This window comes from Bufo bufo, chromosome 9 (assembly GCF_905171765.1).
Source record: "Bufo bufo chromosome 9, aBufBuf1.1, whole genome shotgun sequence".
NCBI lineage: Eukaryota > Metazoa > Chordata > Amphibia > Anura > Bufonidae > Bufo > Bufo bufo.
Window position 1 is genome coordinate 190317796 of NC_053397.1, and position 15426 is coordinate 190333221.

Genomic DNA, 15426 nt, shown 5'->3' on the forward strand with positions numbered 1-15426 from the left:
ATAGTACAGGTTCTGTATTCCAGAAGAAACCTGGAGCATAGTACAGGTTCTGTATTCCAGAATAAGGCCCGAAGAAGGTACATGGAGCATAGTACAGGCTCTGTATTCCAGAATAAGACCTGAACAAGGTATCTGGAGCATAGTACAGGTTCTGTATTCCAGAATAAGACCTGAAGAAGGTACCTGGAGCATAGTACAGGTTCTGTATTTTAGAATAAGACCTGAAGAAGGTACCTGGAGCATAGTACAGGTTCTGTATTTTAGAATAAGACCTGAAGAAGGTACCTGGAGCACAGTACAGGTTCTGTATTTTAGAATAAGACCTGAAGAAGGTACCTGGAGCACAGTACAGGCTCTGTATTCCAGAATAAGACCTGAACAAGGTATCTGGAGCATAGTACAGTTTCTGTATTCCAGAATAAGGCCTGAAGAAGGTAACCAGAGCATAGTACAGGTTCTGTATTCCAGAATAAGACCTGAAGAAGGTACCTGGAGCATAGTACAGGCTCTGTATTCCAGAATAAGGCCCGAAGAAGGTACCTGGAGCATAGTACAGGCTCTGTATTCCAGAAGAAGACCTGAACAAGGTATCTGGAGCATAGTACAGGTTCTGTATTCCAGAATAAGACCTGAACAAGGTATCTGGAGCATAGTACAGGTTCTGTATTCCAGAATAAGGCCTGAAGAAGGTAACCAGAGCATAGTACAGGTTCTGTATTCCAGAATAAGACCTGAAGAAGGTACCTGGAGCATAGTACAGGCTCTGTATTCCAGAATAAGACCTGAAGAAGGTACCTGGAGCATAGTACAGGCTCTGTATTCCAGAATAAGGCCCGAAGAAGGTATCTGGAGCATAGTACAGGCTCTGTATTCCAGAATAAGACCTGAACAAGGTATCTGGAGCATAGTACAGGTTCTGTATTCCAGAATAAGACCTGAAGAAGGTACCTGGAGCATAGTACAGGTTCTGTATTTTAGAATAAGACCTGAAGAAGGTACCTGGAGCATAGTACAGGTTCTGTATTTTAGAATAAGACCTGAAGAAGGTACCTGGAGCACAGTACAGGTTCTGTATTTTAGAATAAGACCTGAAGAAGGTACCTGGAGCACAGTACAGGTTCTGTATTTTAGAATAAGACCTGAAGAAGGTACCTGGAGCATAGTACAGGTTCTGTATTCCAGAAGAAACCTGGAGCATAGTACAGGTTCTGTATTCCAGAATAAGGCCTGAAGAAGGTATCTGGAGCACAGTACAGGCTCTGTATTTTAGAATAAGACCTGAAGAAGGTACCTGGAGCACAGTACAGGTTCTGTATTCCAGAATAAGGCCCGAAGAAGGTATCTGGAGCATAGTACAGGCTCTGTATTCCAGAATAAGGCCTGAAGAAGGTATCTGGAGCACAGTACAGGCTCTGTATTCCAGAATAAGGCCCGAAGAAGGTACATGGAGCATAGTACAGGCTCTGTATTCCAGAATAAGACCTGAACAAGGTATCTGGAGCATAGTACAGGTTCTGTATTCCAGAATAAGACCTGAAGAAGGTACCTGGAGCACAGTACAGGTTCTGTATTTTAGAATAAGACCTGAAGAAGGTACCTGGAGCATAGTACAGGTTCTGTATTTTAGAATAAGACCTGAAGAAGGTACCTGGAGCACAGTACAGGTTCTGTATTTTAGAATAAGACCTGAAGAAGGTACCTGGAGCACAGTACAGGTTCTGTATTTTAGAATAAGACCTGAAGAAGGTACCTGGAGCATAGTACAGGTTCTGTATTCCAGAAGAAACCTGGAGCATAGTACAGGTTCTGTATTCCAGAATAAGGCCTGAAGAAGGTATCTGGAGCACAGTACAGGCTCTGTATTCCAGAATAAGGCCCGAAGAAGGTACATGGAGCATAGTACAGGCTCTGTATTCCAGAATAAGACCTGAACAAGGTATCTGGAGCATAGTACAGGTTCTGTATTTTATAATAAGACCTGAAGAAGGTACCTGGAGCACAGTACAGGTTCTGTATTTTAGAATAAGACCTGAAGAAGGTACCTGGAGCATAGTACAGGTTCTGTATTCCAGAAGAAACCTGGAGCATAGTACAGGTTCTGTATTCCAGAATAAGGCCTGAAGAAGGTATCTGGAGCACAGTACAGGCTCTGTATTCCAGAATAAGGCCCGAAGAAGGTACATGGAGCATAGTACAGGCTCTGTATTCCAGAATAAGACCTGAACAAGGTATCTGGAGCATAGTACAGGTTCTGTATTTTATAATAAGACCTGAAGAAGGTACCTGGAGCACAGTACAGGTTCTGTATTTTAGAATAAGACCTGAAGAAGGTACCTGGAGCATAGTACAGGTTCTGTATTCCAGAAGAAACCTGGAGCATAGTACAGGTTCTGTATTCCAGAATAAGGCCTGAAGAAGGTATCTGGAGCACAGTACAGGCTCTGTATTCCAGAATAAGGCCCGAAGAAGGTACATGGAGCATAGTACAGGCTCTGTATTCCAGAATAAGACCTGAAGAAGGTACCTGGAGCACAGTACAGGTTCTGTATTTTAGAATAAGACCTGAAGAAGGTACCTGGAGCACAGTACAGGTTCTGTATTTTAGAATAAGACCTGAAGAAGGTACCTGGAGCATAGTACAGGTTCTGTATTCCAGAAGAAACCTGGAGCATAGTACAGGTTCTGTATTCCAGAATAAGGCCTGAAGAGGGTATCTGGAGCATAGTACATTTTATCTCCAGTAATCCAGAGGCATTCATTGTTATTACACACTGTGGAGTTTTATTTTTTTTAAACCAATTTTGCAACACTCTGTAAAGTGATTTGCTTTTGAGTAAACCATGTCTACCTCTAACATACCGGCATCTCTTCCTTAGTTCTAAAGCTTTCGTTGATCTCTCGCTGCTATAAAAGCATCTCCGCGCATGGACTGGAATGTGCAGTTGAAAACACAATGAAAGACAAATAATCCGCAGGTATCTGGGTAAATTCCTTTGGCATTTAGATTATGGATGGGTGGGGACAGGGTCAGGTAAAGACACCTACGATGACACCATCCATGCAGGTGCTTATGCTTCCAGACCATAACCACGGTGTCGTACACGAGGGGAAAAAAAAGTGCAGCCCAATACCACAAGCGTGAGGTGACGTTCCGGGTAATACGTATTTCACAATATAAATAAATAAGAAATAGCGCTATTACCAACCGCTACAGGTATATAGGGTTTAACCCACAGACAGGACTTACCTATTGACTGCTAGACCTACGCCACACAATGGCATTATTGTTTTATTGACCCCACCTCTCCACATTTATAGAATTCCTCTTCCCTCTGATTGAGCAATGACTACGGAGAATCCGGATATTTTTTATATCCATCATGCCTGTTAGTAGCAGTCAGTGCCGCACAGAATTGTCAATCATAGATTTTGGAGCATAATTCTTAAAGGGGTTTTCCGAGCTTTTTATACTGATGACCTATTCTCAGGATAGGCCATCAGTATCTGATTGTTGGGGGTCCGACACTCGGGACCCCTGACGATCAGCTGTTTGAGAAGGCAGCAGCTCTCCTGTGAGCGTTGCGGCCTTCTCTCTGCTTTCCCAGATGATGTCACGTTCATCGGTTTACGTGGCCTAGGAGCAGCTCGGCCCCATAGAAGTGAATAGGGCTGAGAGCGATAGTAAGCACATCTGCTATACAATGTACGGCGCTGCGCTTGGTGAGCTGACAGAAGGCCGAGAGTAAGCTGTGATCGGTGTTGGTCCGATGTCATGTTCATTGGTCAGCCACATTGAAGTGAATGGCCTAGGCTGCAATACCAAACACAGCCATAGTGGATGCCGCTGTCACACCCCCTAGTGGAGGCTTACCTACGATGACAATAAAAGGATCGGGCTGCTGAAATTCACCCTTTTTTCCCCTGACATTTGTCATCAGAAGAAAGTCTGGACACCCCCATATGTATTAGAGAAGAAGTGGCCAACCTGCGGCTCTCCAGCTGTTGCTAAACTACAACTCCCACTATGCCTACAGCAGGGCATGGTGGGAGTTGTAGTTTTGCAACAGCTGGAGAGCCGCAGGTTGGCCTTCCCTGTATTGGATGGTCTTGCCAAAAATGGTAAGTTCAGCCAACACTTTAAGGGGTTCTCAGGGCTTTTAATATTGATGACTTATCCTCAGGAGAGTTCATCAATATCAGATCAGCGGGGGTCCGACACCCGGCACCCCCACCAATCAGCTGTATGAGGAGACTGCAGGCCCTTCTCTCTTCCTGCTGCTGCTTCGCCGCAGACATAGCAGAAGCAGCAGGAAGAGAGACGGGAGAGGGCACACTGCGCGGGGGTGTCGGATCTGATATTGATGACCTATGCTGAGGATAGGTCATCAATGTTAAAAGCCCGGAGAACCCCTTTAAAGGGGTTGTCCAGTACTTTGAAATATTGATGGCCTATCCTCAGGAAAGGCCCCCCAATACTAGATTGACAGGGGTTTGAGACCCCGCACCTCCACCAATCCGCTGGTACCTTGTAGCACAGAAAGTCGGAAGTGGGCAGAGCTGGTAACGGAGGTGTTAAGCTTATGCATTTCAATGGGAGTAGCGATGTCGTAACCAGCTCCGTCACTACACACTGGAATATAGATAGATGAATTTTGCCGTATACAACAAATACGGATGACTTTCGGGTTGCATCCGGTTTTTTTTCGCGGACAGATTGTAACAATGCCCATTCTTGTTGAAAAAACGGACAGCCATACAATATTTTTTGCGGGGCTGGGGAACGGACATACGGACGTGGAGAGCACACGGTGAAATGAATGGGTCCTCCTCCAACCTGCAGAAACTGTGGATGGGATGTGGACCAAAAATACATTCCTGTAAATGGGGCCTAATTCAGATTAATTTCTTTGAATAACAGATGCCACTGCCGCACACGATTAGGAATAAAAGATACCGCCGCCACCATCTAAAACGACAACTTCTACATAGCGCACTAATGAAGCTTCACGGAAGATAGGTGAAAACATCTGGGGAATTGGCAGGGGGCGCGAGGTCGCTCAGCACTTCGCTGCTAACAGTATTCTTGAAAGAAATGAAATGTTATTTTTGGAATGTGTGAAAATGCCCGTGGTATGTGGAGAGGAACGTCAACCTGAAGCTCCCAGCATGTGAGAGACAGATCACAAGTCCTGCTGGAAACACATCCTCGTCAGACACTGGCGGTTCTCTACTTGTACAATGCGCCAGCACTTTGGCTTGTGGAGCCCTTTAATAAATGCCTCTATTCATACAGCGACTGTCGGTGCTAGAAAAAAAGGACTTTGCCAAGCGCTGCCAAAGACGGTCTTTAGCATTTGCAAAAAGCAATGCGTTTCAGGACTGGGCTAGTCCTTTCCTCAGGTATTACACCGAGCGTCATGCATGAAGAAGGGACTAGTCCAGTCTAAAGACCATCTTTGGCATTGCCTGGCAAAGTCCTTTTTTCCTAGTATAGACAGAAAAGTGAACAGACCCGCACGGACTATAATGGGGTCATTCATTTTCTGTTTGGGACATGGCTTTTTTTTTTTACTGGAAGCTCTTTTTGATGGAATCTGCGACAAAATTCATATATAGAGCCTCCGATGAAGATGTGAACACTAGTGCCCCCTATGGGAGGTGACTTCCCTATAAGTCAATGCCTGACCTGTTAATGGGCTTTACAACATGGCTTATATCCTACTTATATTGCAAATCCTGTTAACAACTCAGACACTGACTCATAGAAAAGCTACCCCCACCACAAGGTGGCACCAGAGGGACAGCTTTCCTCCTTCCTGGAAGAGATCTCATGAAGGCAACTTCTTGTAAACTGCAAACCAGCCTGCAATCATCCAGGATCCAGCTTCTCTAACCACAGCGGTCAGCAGTTTTCAGGCAAGACAAGGAATTTCCCTTTAATGGCTGCTGGAGTGGAAATCAGATGCCGGCAAAACAGAAAGGGTCCAAAGACATCCGATCCAACCGCTGGGACCCCACTATTCACAAGATGGTGATTACTATTACCACTACTGCTACAGTACTAACTACTGCTACTAACTGCTGCTAGCTGCTGCAGCTGCTAACTAACTGCTGCAGCTGCTAACTAACTGCTGCAGCTGCTAACTAACTGCTGCAGCTGCTAACTAACTGCTGCTGCTGCTGCTGCTAATCTCCATCAACCCAAAGAGAAAATGGGGCAACAGTGCCCCACTCCATTGAAATGGGGGATGGGGGACACGGAACACCTGCTCTTGTGATTGGTGGAGATCCCAGAGGTCAGCAGCCCAAGATCAGACACATCCCCTACCCTGTGGATAAATGTATCTACCCTAATGCTACTTTCACACTAGCGTTTTAGTTTTTCGGTATTGAGATCCGTCATAGGGGCTCAGTACCGGAAAAAATGCTTCAGTTTTGTCCCTATTCATTGTCAACGGGGACAAGACTGAACCGAATGAAAAATGCATTCAGTTCCGTTTATTTGGGCGAAGAGCAAACCGCAACATGTTGTAGTTTGCTTTTCGCCCTGGGATGCGGAGCAAGACGGATCCAGCATGACCGCCAATGCAAGTCAATGGGGATGGATCCGTTTTCTCTGACACAATAGAAAACGGATCCGTCCTCCATTGACTTTAAATGGTGTTCATGACGGATCAGTCTTGGCTATGTTAAAGATAACACACCAGGATCTATTTACTGTATAACGGATACAGATGATTGTATTATCAGTAACGGAAGCGTTTTTTGATGAACCCTGCCGGATCTAGTAAAAACCGTTGTTGGGCTCCGTGTCCGTTGTTCCGTTTTCCGTGATTTTCTGCGGACCCATTGACTTTCAATGGGTCCGTTGAAAACTCGGAAAATGCACCGTTTGTCATCCGTGTCAGTGATCCGTGTTTCCAGTCCGTCAAAAAAAATATGACCTGTCCTATTTTTTTCACGGACAACGGTTCGCGGACCCATTCAAGTCAATGGGTCCGTGAAAAAACACGAAGGGACACAAGATTGTCATCCGCGTCCGTGATCTGTGTCCGTTTTTTTCCTATCATTTTCAAGGCAAACTTGACTTACATTTTTTTTTTCACGTTTCTTGTCTGGTGATCCTCCAAAATTCAAGGAAGACACACGTAAAAAAAAAAAAACGGAAACGGAACAGAACCCCGTTTTGCAGACCGTGAAAAAATACTGTCGTGTGCATGAGGCCTAAACGTATGAATCCTAAGATACAGACTGGACGGCCCAGGTGGTAAATTTTATATGTGTCTATGTTCTGAAATGAAGCAGAAGAAGTGGAAATGAAGAGTCTGGCTGGACGAAACCTGAACTACTGGGCCTCGGAAGAGATGAGACAGCGGTCGTGGATCTCCAGGTCTCTGCTCTGATCGATCAATTACACGTATGGTGGAACTTAACCTCTGACCTGGGACATTTTCTAATGAATATATTCAGCTTTCCTACTTTTGAGATTTCCAACCTAGTAAATAAAAAAACACCCAACAAATGGAAAATATACAATATTCTACCATAGCTATACCTAGTACACTGCCAAAGCTGCATCTAGGGCATCGCACTCAGCCAGAGTCCTGCTCAGTACTGACGAGGGGCAAGCACCCCAAAACAGCTGATGGGTATCTGGCTTAGCTATTTTCCCTGGTCACGTCCCAAGTCTTGTTAAAAAGTTGGATTTGGACTCATAGGGAGCCACTTTCACAGGGAGGCGCTGGCAAGATGGTTCTGTTTCCTTGAGGGGAAACCATAGCTGTAGATTAGTGATCGCAGCTCGGGACCAGCTGATTTTATCGCTGCCTAAACGCATGCAAGTTAATGAGAGAATCACAAGACGATCATACTGTTACTCTGCTCCCAATAACACTCTGATTCAACAAGACTTAACGGGGTCGTCTCACTTCAGTAAGTAGCATTTGTCATGTAGAGAAAGTTAATACAAGGCACTTACTAATGTATTGTGATTGTCCATATTGCTTCCTGGATTCATTTTTCTATCACATTATACACTGCTCGTTTCCGTGGTTACAACCAGCCTGTAATCCATCAGAGGTGGTCGTGCTTGCACACTATAGGAAAAAACACTAGCCTATGTGCGCTCCCATGGTCCTGGCCACCAGAGAGGCTGACGCTTTTTCCTATCGTGTGCAAGCACGACCACCACTGATGGATTGCAGGGTGGTCGTAACTATGGAAACGAGCAGTGTATAATGTGATGGAAAAATGAACCCAGCCAGCAAAGGAAGCAATATGGACAATCACAATACATTAGTATGTGGCTTGTATTAACTTCTTCTACATGATAAATGCCATTTACTGAAGTGAGACGACCCCTTTAAAGGGGTTTTCCACTCTGTCTATGCTCAGGATAGGCCATCAATATCAGATCGGTGGGGGGATCCTACATTATGTCTTAGCGATTGGTAGGTGCAGGATTAATAGGTGTAATCTAGTCCTAATGGGCATTAGTAGGAATGAATTGATCCTACATCAGAAACCCCAATAAATTAGCTGTTTTCAGCAGCTTATAGGAACAACACAGTGAACACAGCAGAAAGCAGAGGGCTCCATCTAGTGGCTGTGCCAGGTTACTGCAGCTCAGCTTCCATGTTGGACCCCCACCGATCGGACATGTCTAAAAACCACAAAACCCCTTTAAGCTGGCAGTACACAGGGTGAGGTCAGCCGACAGCAAATGTTGGGGGAGATATGATCAGGCAGTTTCAACATGCCGATCCTTCTGTTTTCTGCTGCCAGAGCGGTCGTCTGGCAGCAGCTTATTCCTCTCTCCATGCAGAACATATGCGAGCACATGTATGGGGGAGGGGTGGCGGGAGGGACTGCTGACGTCTTATGTGTACGGCCATTGATCGGTGAAATATCTGCTGGAGTAGACAGGACAATATTTCTGTCCCTCTTAGGCTACTTTCATCCGTCATGGATCTGCACAGACGGATCCGTTCAGATAATACCGCCGTCTGCCTCCGTTCAGATAATACAGCCGCCTGCCTCCGTTCAGAACGGATCCGTTTGTATTATCTTTAACATGGCCAAGACGGATCTGTATTGAACACCACTGAAAGTCAATGGAGGACGGATCCGCTTTCTATTGCGCCAGATTGCGTCATAGAAAACGGATCCGTCCCCATTGACTTACATTGTGTGCCAGGACGGATCCGTTTGGCTCAGTTTCGTCAAGCGGACACCAAAACTCTGCAGGCGGCCTCCAGAACGGAATGGAGACTGATCGGAGGCAAACTGATGCATTCTGAGCGGATCCTTTTCCATTCAGAATGCATTAGGGCAAAACTGATCCGTTTTGGACCGCGTGTGAGATCCCTGAACGGATCTCACAAACGGAAAGCTAAAACGCCGGTGTGAAAGTAGCCTTAAAGACACGCTTGTATCTTTCTAAGGCTACTTTCACACTTGCGTTCGGGGTTCCGCTTGTGAGCTCCGTTTGAAGGCTCTCACAAGGGGCCCCGAACGGATCCGTACGGCCCCAATGCATTCTGAGTCCGTCTGGCTCCGCTTGGCCTCCGTTCCGCTCAGCAGGCGGACACCTAAACGCAGCTTTCAGCGTTCGGGTGTCCGCCTGGCCGTGCGGAGCCAAACGGATCCGTCCTGAATTACAATGTAAGTCAAGGGGGACGGATCCGTTGGAAGATGACACAATATGGTGCAATTTCAAACGGATCCGTCCCCCATTGACTTTCAATGTAAAGTCTGGACGGATCCGTCTGACTAACTTTTAGACTTAGATTTTTTTGTGAAATATAATGCAGACGGATCCGCTCCGAACGCAAGTGTGAAAGTAGCCTAAGGCCTCGTTCACACTTCAGTGTTTGGTCAGTTATTTCCATCAGTTATTTGTGAGCCAAAACCAGGTGCGTGTCAGAACCACAGAACAGGTGCAGATCTTTCCATTATACCTGATCTCTGTGGAGGCTTCACTTCTGGTTTTTGCTCACAAATCACTGATGGAAATCACTGACCAAACACTGAAGTGTGAACGAGGGCTAACAGTGGGTTGAAAAGCCTGTATTCCAATACTGCATGGGTTCACAAACTTATGGGTCTGAAGGACATGATGTCCCAGTCGACACAGTCAACGGGACGGGAATATACTATTCCTAGGTGACATACAGAAATACAGGGTAACTTTGTACATGCATTGCAGGACTTGCCTTGAACAGATCCTGCGTCGTAGTCTGTAGCCCAGAGCTGCAATCACAATTCAGCAGAATTCTCCCAGGTTTCCCAGCAGGATCAACATCAGCACAAAGCTGATGATCTGTATTCTGGGAAGTGTAGTCAGGAAGCAACTATCCCACTGCGTAATAGGAGACCGGCTAAGATGTTATAGCCGGTCTAATGATCAACTTGTTGACTGTTTCCAGTGACAGCCTAAATTTAAATGCCTCTCTGGGATACAAAACGATGCAAAGCAATAAATGCACAAAGCTATTCAACTAGATAAATGGCATATTTAAAAACTGTAAAGAGGTACTTAAAGTTGGGAATCCCCTTTAAATACATAGAGAACGCTGGTTATGAGTAAGGCTACTTTCACACTCGCGTTTTGGCTTTCCGTTTGTGAGATCCGTTCAGGGCTCTCACCAGACGTCCAAAACAGGTCAGTTCTGCCCTAATGCATTCTGAAAGGAAAAGGATCCGCTCAGAATGCATCAGTTTGGCTCTATTCCGCTCTGGAGGCGGACACCAAAACGCTGCCTGCAGTGGAGCCAAACGTATCCGTTCAGGCACAAAATGTAAGTCAATGGGGACGGATCCGTTTTCTCTGACACAATAGAAAACGGATCAGTCCCCCATTGACTTTCAATGGTGTCCATGACGAATCTGTCATGGCTATAGAAGACATAATACAACCGGACCCGTTCATGACGGATGCATGCGGTTGCATTATTGTAACGGAAGCGTTTTTGCAGATCCATGACGGATCCGCAAAAAACGCTAGTGTGAAAGTAGTCCTTAAAGGGGTTGTCCCACAAAAAATATTCAGCAATTTTTTTTAAACCAGCACCTGGATCTGAATACTTTTGTAACTGCAAGTAATCAAAAATTTTGTATAGCTTATTTATTCAATGAAATCTATCTGTATAGCGTTACCCGCTGTTTGGCTTTTTTAATTTATTTCTCTGTCCACCTCGCCGAGATGGCCGCACATGCTCAGTTCCATCCTTCAACTGCCTCCCGAGCTGTGATAAGGAGACAGCTGCAGCAGAAAGGACACGCCCCTAAACTGCAGCAGAAAGGACACGCCCCCGAACTGCAGCAGAAAGGACACCCCCCCGAACTGCAGCAGAAAGGACACGTCCCCGAACTGCAGCAGAAAGGACACGTCCCCTGAACTGCAGCAGAAAGGACACACACACCTGAACTGCAGCAGAAAGGACACACACACCTGAACTGCAGCAGAAAGGACACACACACCTGAACTGCAGCAGAAAGGACACACACACCTGAACTGCAGCAGAAAGGACACACACATCTGAACTGCAGCAGAAAGGACACACACATCTGAACTGCAGCAGAAAGGACACACGCACCTGAACTGCAGCAGAAAGGACACCCCCCCTGAACTGCAGCAGAAAGGACACACCCCCTGAACTGCAGCAGAAAGGACACGCCCCCTGAACTGCAGCTGAAAGGACACGCCCCCTGAACTGCAGCAGAAAGGACACGCCCCCCTGAACTGCAGCAGAAAGGACACCCCATGAACTGCAGCAGAAAGGACACACCCCCTGATTTTCAGCAGAAAGGACACATCCCCCAGACAGCCGACTTGATATAAATCTAGCAGAACAACTGGAACAATGAATGGGGGGATCTCTGGATCCATGTGAGGTACAGGGCTGGTTCTAGCTTTGTTATAAATAGACTGTTGTGTACTGTATGATGTATGATTTTCATTTTTCACATTAATCATGGGATAACCCCTTTAATGATTAAAATAAAGTAGCCTATTGGTTGACAATAAAAATCCTAACACAAATGAAATTAAAATACTTTGTTTCCTTTCTTTTTTTGTTGTTGTTGTGGTTCCTTTGATTCCCAGTCCCCTCTTTAATTTAAAATAAGCTGAGACACCCCCCCTGCACTTAGATGGAGGGGTGGACCGTCCCAGAGCAGGGCGTGTCTCAGACCACCAAAGCACAGTCTGCTGAGAAGCTTTTATAAAAACAAAGTGGGGACTGGAAATCAAAGGAACTGCAGCAGGTATCTTAAAGGAATTTTCCGGGATGTTTGAAAAGATGACCTATCCTCCAGGACTCCCGCCAATCAGCTGTTTGAGAAGGCGCCGGCCATTGCGCCATGACCTTCTCTCTGCTCACCAAGCACAGCGCCGTACATTGTATAGTGGCCGTGCTTGGTATCGCAGGTCAGCTCCATTCACTTCAATGAGGCTGAGCTGTGCCTAGGCCACGTGACTGACGAATATAAAGTCACGTGGCCTAGGAAAAGCTGCGAGAAGGCCGCAACAGCTGATTGCTGAGGTCCCACGTGTCGGACCCCCACTGACCAATCCAGAGGTCATCAGCACCCTTTTAACTATGCATTCATTGTGATTTTTTTTATTTTTTAGTATGAACTAGAGGACCACTTTAAGCCTTAAAAAATGAACACGGAGCAGAAGCCACTGGTTTGCATTGTGTTTGAGCTGCATGTGGCTCCTTGAGATGCACACCATTCAAGAGTGTTGTGGGGTCATCCAAGAGTGGCAAAATCTAGACGCCTAGATTGGGACCTTCTGAGCCCTTTTTCTGGCAGTGACGGGTCACAATAGGCAACCACTTTATAATATTAGTTGCCCGTTCACAAATCTTAAGACGACAAATTATTTGCTCATTACAAAACGTTACCTAATCATACTAATCGTCTAATTTGTCTTAACTCGGATCTGCTCAGTCTACGCCGTCAAGAGGGCAATTAGTAGGCGCATGAACACATCTCTCTACAGCTGTCAGTCTCCATGAAGTAATACAGCCGGCGCTCACATATGGCGACTAGATCAGATAAATCAACACGATAACTTACCCAGCTTTGAGGCACTCTCTGGTGGATATTCGGGAAACTGGCCCTCAGAGGGGACGCTCACGGTTCTTCGGAGGCTCCGACTTTTGGTAGATTCTGGAGTGGAGTCCTGTACGGTTTCAGCAGACATCTACAAGAAAATGAAGGACAGGACTCAGGGTGAGAGGACAGAAACGGACGCTGCTAATCTCCTCGCAGCTATAACAGATAAAGTCAGCCCCCACTTGATCTCTTTATCCTGCGTGCGATTACCAGCCTAGGAGAAGACCTGGAAGGCTCTTCTCCATGGCTAACGCACGCCCTCTACTGGACACCACCAGGCAGCGACGACGTTACGTGTACTGCTATCAGGTGCAGATAGCTTGCAAAACAAGTCTGTGTAGATAGTAAAATCAAATGAATGAGATAAAGACAGGAAGCCATTTACCACCACATTCCACTGGAACAATCCGTAACCCTGCCCAGAACTTGCGTAAATTACAACCCGGTAAATGTGTCATTTGGATGGTCACTAGAACCTATGGTATGTGACTGTCAGAGGGTCATAGAACCAGAGGAGACAGAGTTTATACATTTGTAGAAGAGTAAAAGGGGTTTTCTGAGTGTTTTATACTCAAGGTAGGTCATCAGTATGTGATCGGTGGGAAACACCCCTGCTAAAAAGGCTGCGGAGCTCTAGCAGCCTCCTCGCAGCTAACCAAGCACAGCATCATCCATTGGATATCGGTTGTGCTTGGTATCCCATCTCAGCCCCATTTACTTCAGTAGAACTGAGCCATGTGAGCGATGAACGTGAAGCCACTGGCCGAGGAAGGGGCCTTAGTGCTCATGGAGCGTTTCCTCCTCTTCGAACAGCTAAACGGCGGGGGTGCCAGGAGTCAGACCCCCACCAATCAGATGCTGATGACCTATCCTGAGGATAGGTCAATAGTATAAAACACTCGGACAACCCCTTTAAAGGGGTTGTCACACAAAGAACATTTATCACCTAAACACAAGATACAGATGTCCCTCTTGGCTCCAGACGTAGGCCAAGATGGGTGGACCAGCTTTGGAAAAAATAAAAAAGTTTTGCGTTTGCACAACAGAGTAAACACAAAAGTTTATTTTTTTCAAAGCTGGTCACCTTGTGCCATGGGGAACGGTAAGGAAGGAAACATTTGTAGATCATGATCACTGAGGCCCCCCAACAATGGGAAGAACAGAGGTCCAAAGCTGGTGTGTGGTACTGCTCCATTCAATGGCAGTGGAACTTACAGAAAGTGGGAACATCTCCCCAAAGGTACAGTATTGGACTCATTCCTGGTTTTGGCTAATGGAAAATACTGACCAAAATCCTCAAGTTTGAAACTTGTCCTAGAAGTGCTGTTCTACCAGCTTTGGGCCAGCACAACAAGGAACTTGGCTTCCTGGCTCTTAACCCTACGTGGGATGACTTGGACATGGACAGTGAGATGCCAACATCAGGGCCCGATCCTAATAATACTTGTGTGGTTGAATGGATGTGGATTCTCAGTCAGAAATGGGTTTCCATGGTCGAACACACAAGACCAAAGTCACCTTGCACAATGCCAGGTGTCTGCTGGAGTGGCGTAAAGCCTTGATCTGGAGCAGTGGAAATCTCTGGAGTGAAGACTTCAGTTTTACTGCACCTTCTTATACTTTTCATCACGGTCTTGGTGATTACTGATACAATCACTTTATCCCTGGAAGAGGTCACACTCGATTGTTTGGGTGGGATATACTGTCCATATATCTTAAGAGTGCCCTAGTGGTCAAATTAGTATTGGGCTCGATGCAGATTTTCAGTGAGGGCTTGAGCATGGATTTTGCTCAGTTTCCACAAAATATGTACGTCTTACTTTCGGATTGAGGAAACCTGACAACCCTTGGTTGGGATCCGCCTGCCATAAAAAATTGGTTGGAACTTATTTGACGGATCCTGGGCTGATGCTTCAGTTCTGCCACCCAGGATCTGTTTTCCTGGCTGAAGCAGTGACATAATGTGGATAACATGTGACCGCTGCAGCCAATCACCTGACCTTCTAAGGTGCATCGCTGAGGCCAGGGATTGGCTTCAGTGGTCTTACATTGTCGACGTGATGTCACTGCTACAGCTGGGCAAACAGAGCTGAAGCAGCGATGCAGATCTTTCAGATAAGTTCCCGACAGTTCTTTATTGCAGGTGGATCCTGATGGTTGTCCGGTTTCCTCCTGAACCACGTTAAACTGTTAGACTCAATCTACTGTTGCCTTTTCTCCCTATTTTAAAGGGGCTGTCCATTTTCTGGAGGAAACCTAACAACCCTTGGGATCCGGTTGGAAGTTATTTGAAGGATCCTG

At 46.1% G+C, this 15426-nt stretch overlaps 1 protein-coding gene across 4 annotated transcripts in view; it reads right to left on the minus strand.

The window, feature by feature from the left end:
- The window catches only part of RASAL2 (RAS protein activator like 2), a 294933-nt gene that overhangs the window by 143387 nt on the left and 136120 nt on the right, over positions 1-15426 (minus strand). For all 4 annotated transcript variants that reach the window (XM_040406661.1, XM_040406658.1, XM_040406656.1 and 1 more), the window contains exon 3: positions 13087-13213. In XM_040406661.1, the coding sequence (XP_040262595.1) occupies positions 13087-13213 (127 nt within the window). The remainder of the gene's footprint in view (positions 1-13086; positions 13214-15426) is intronic.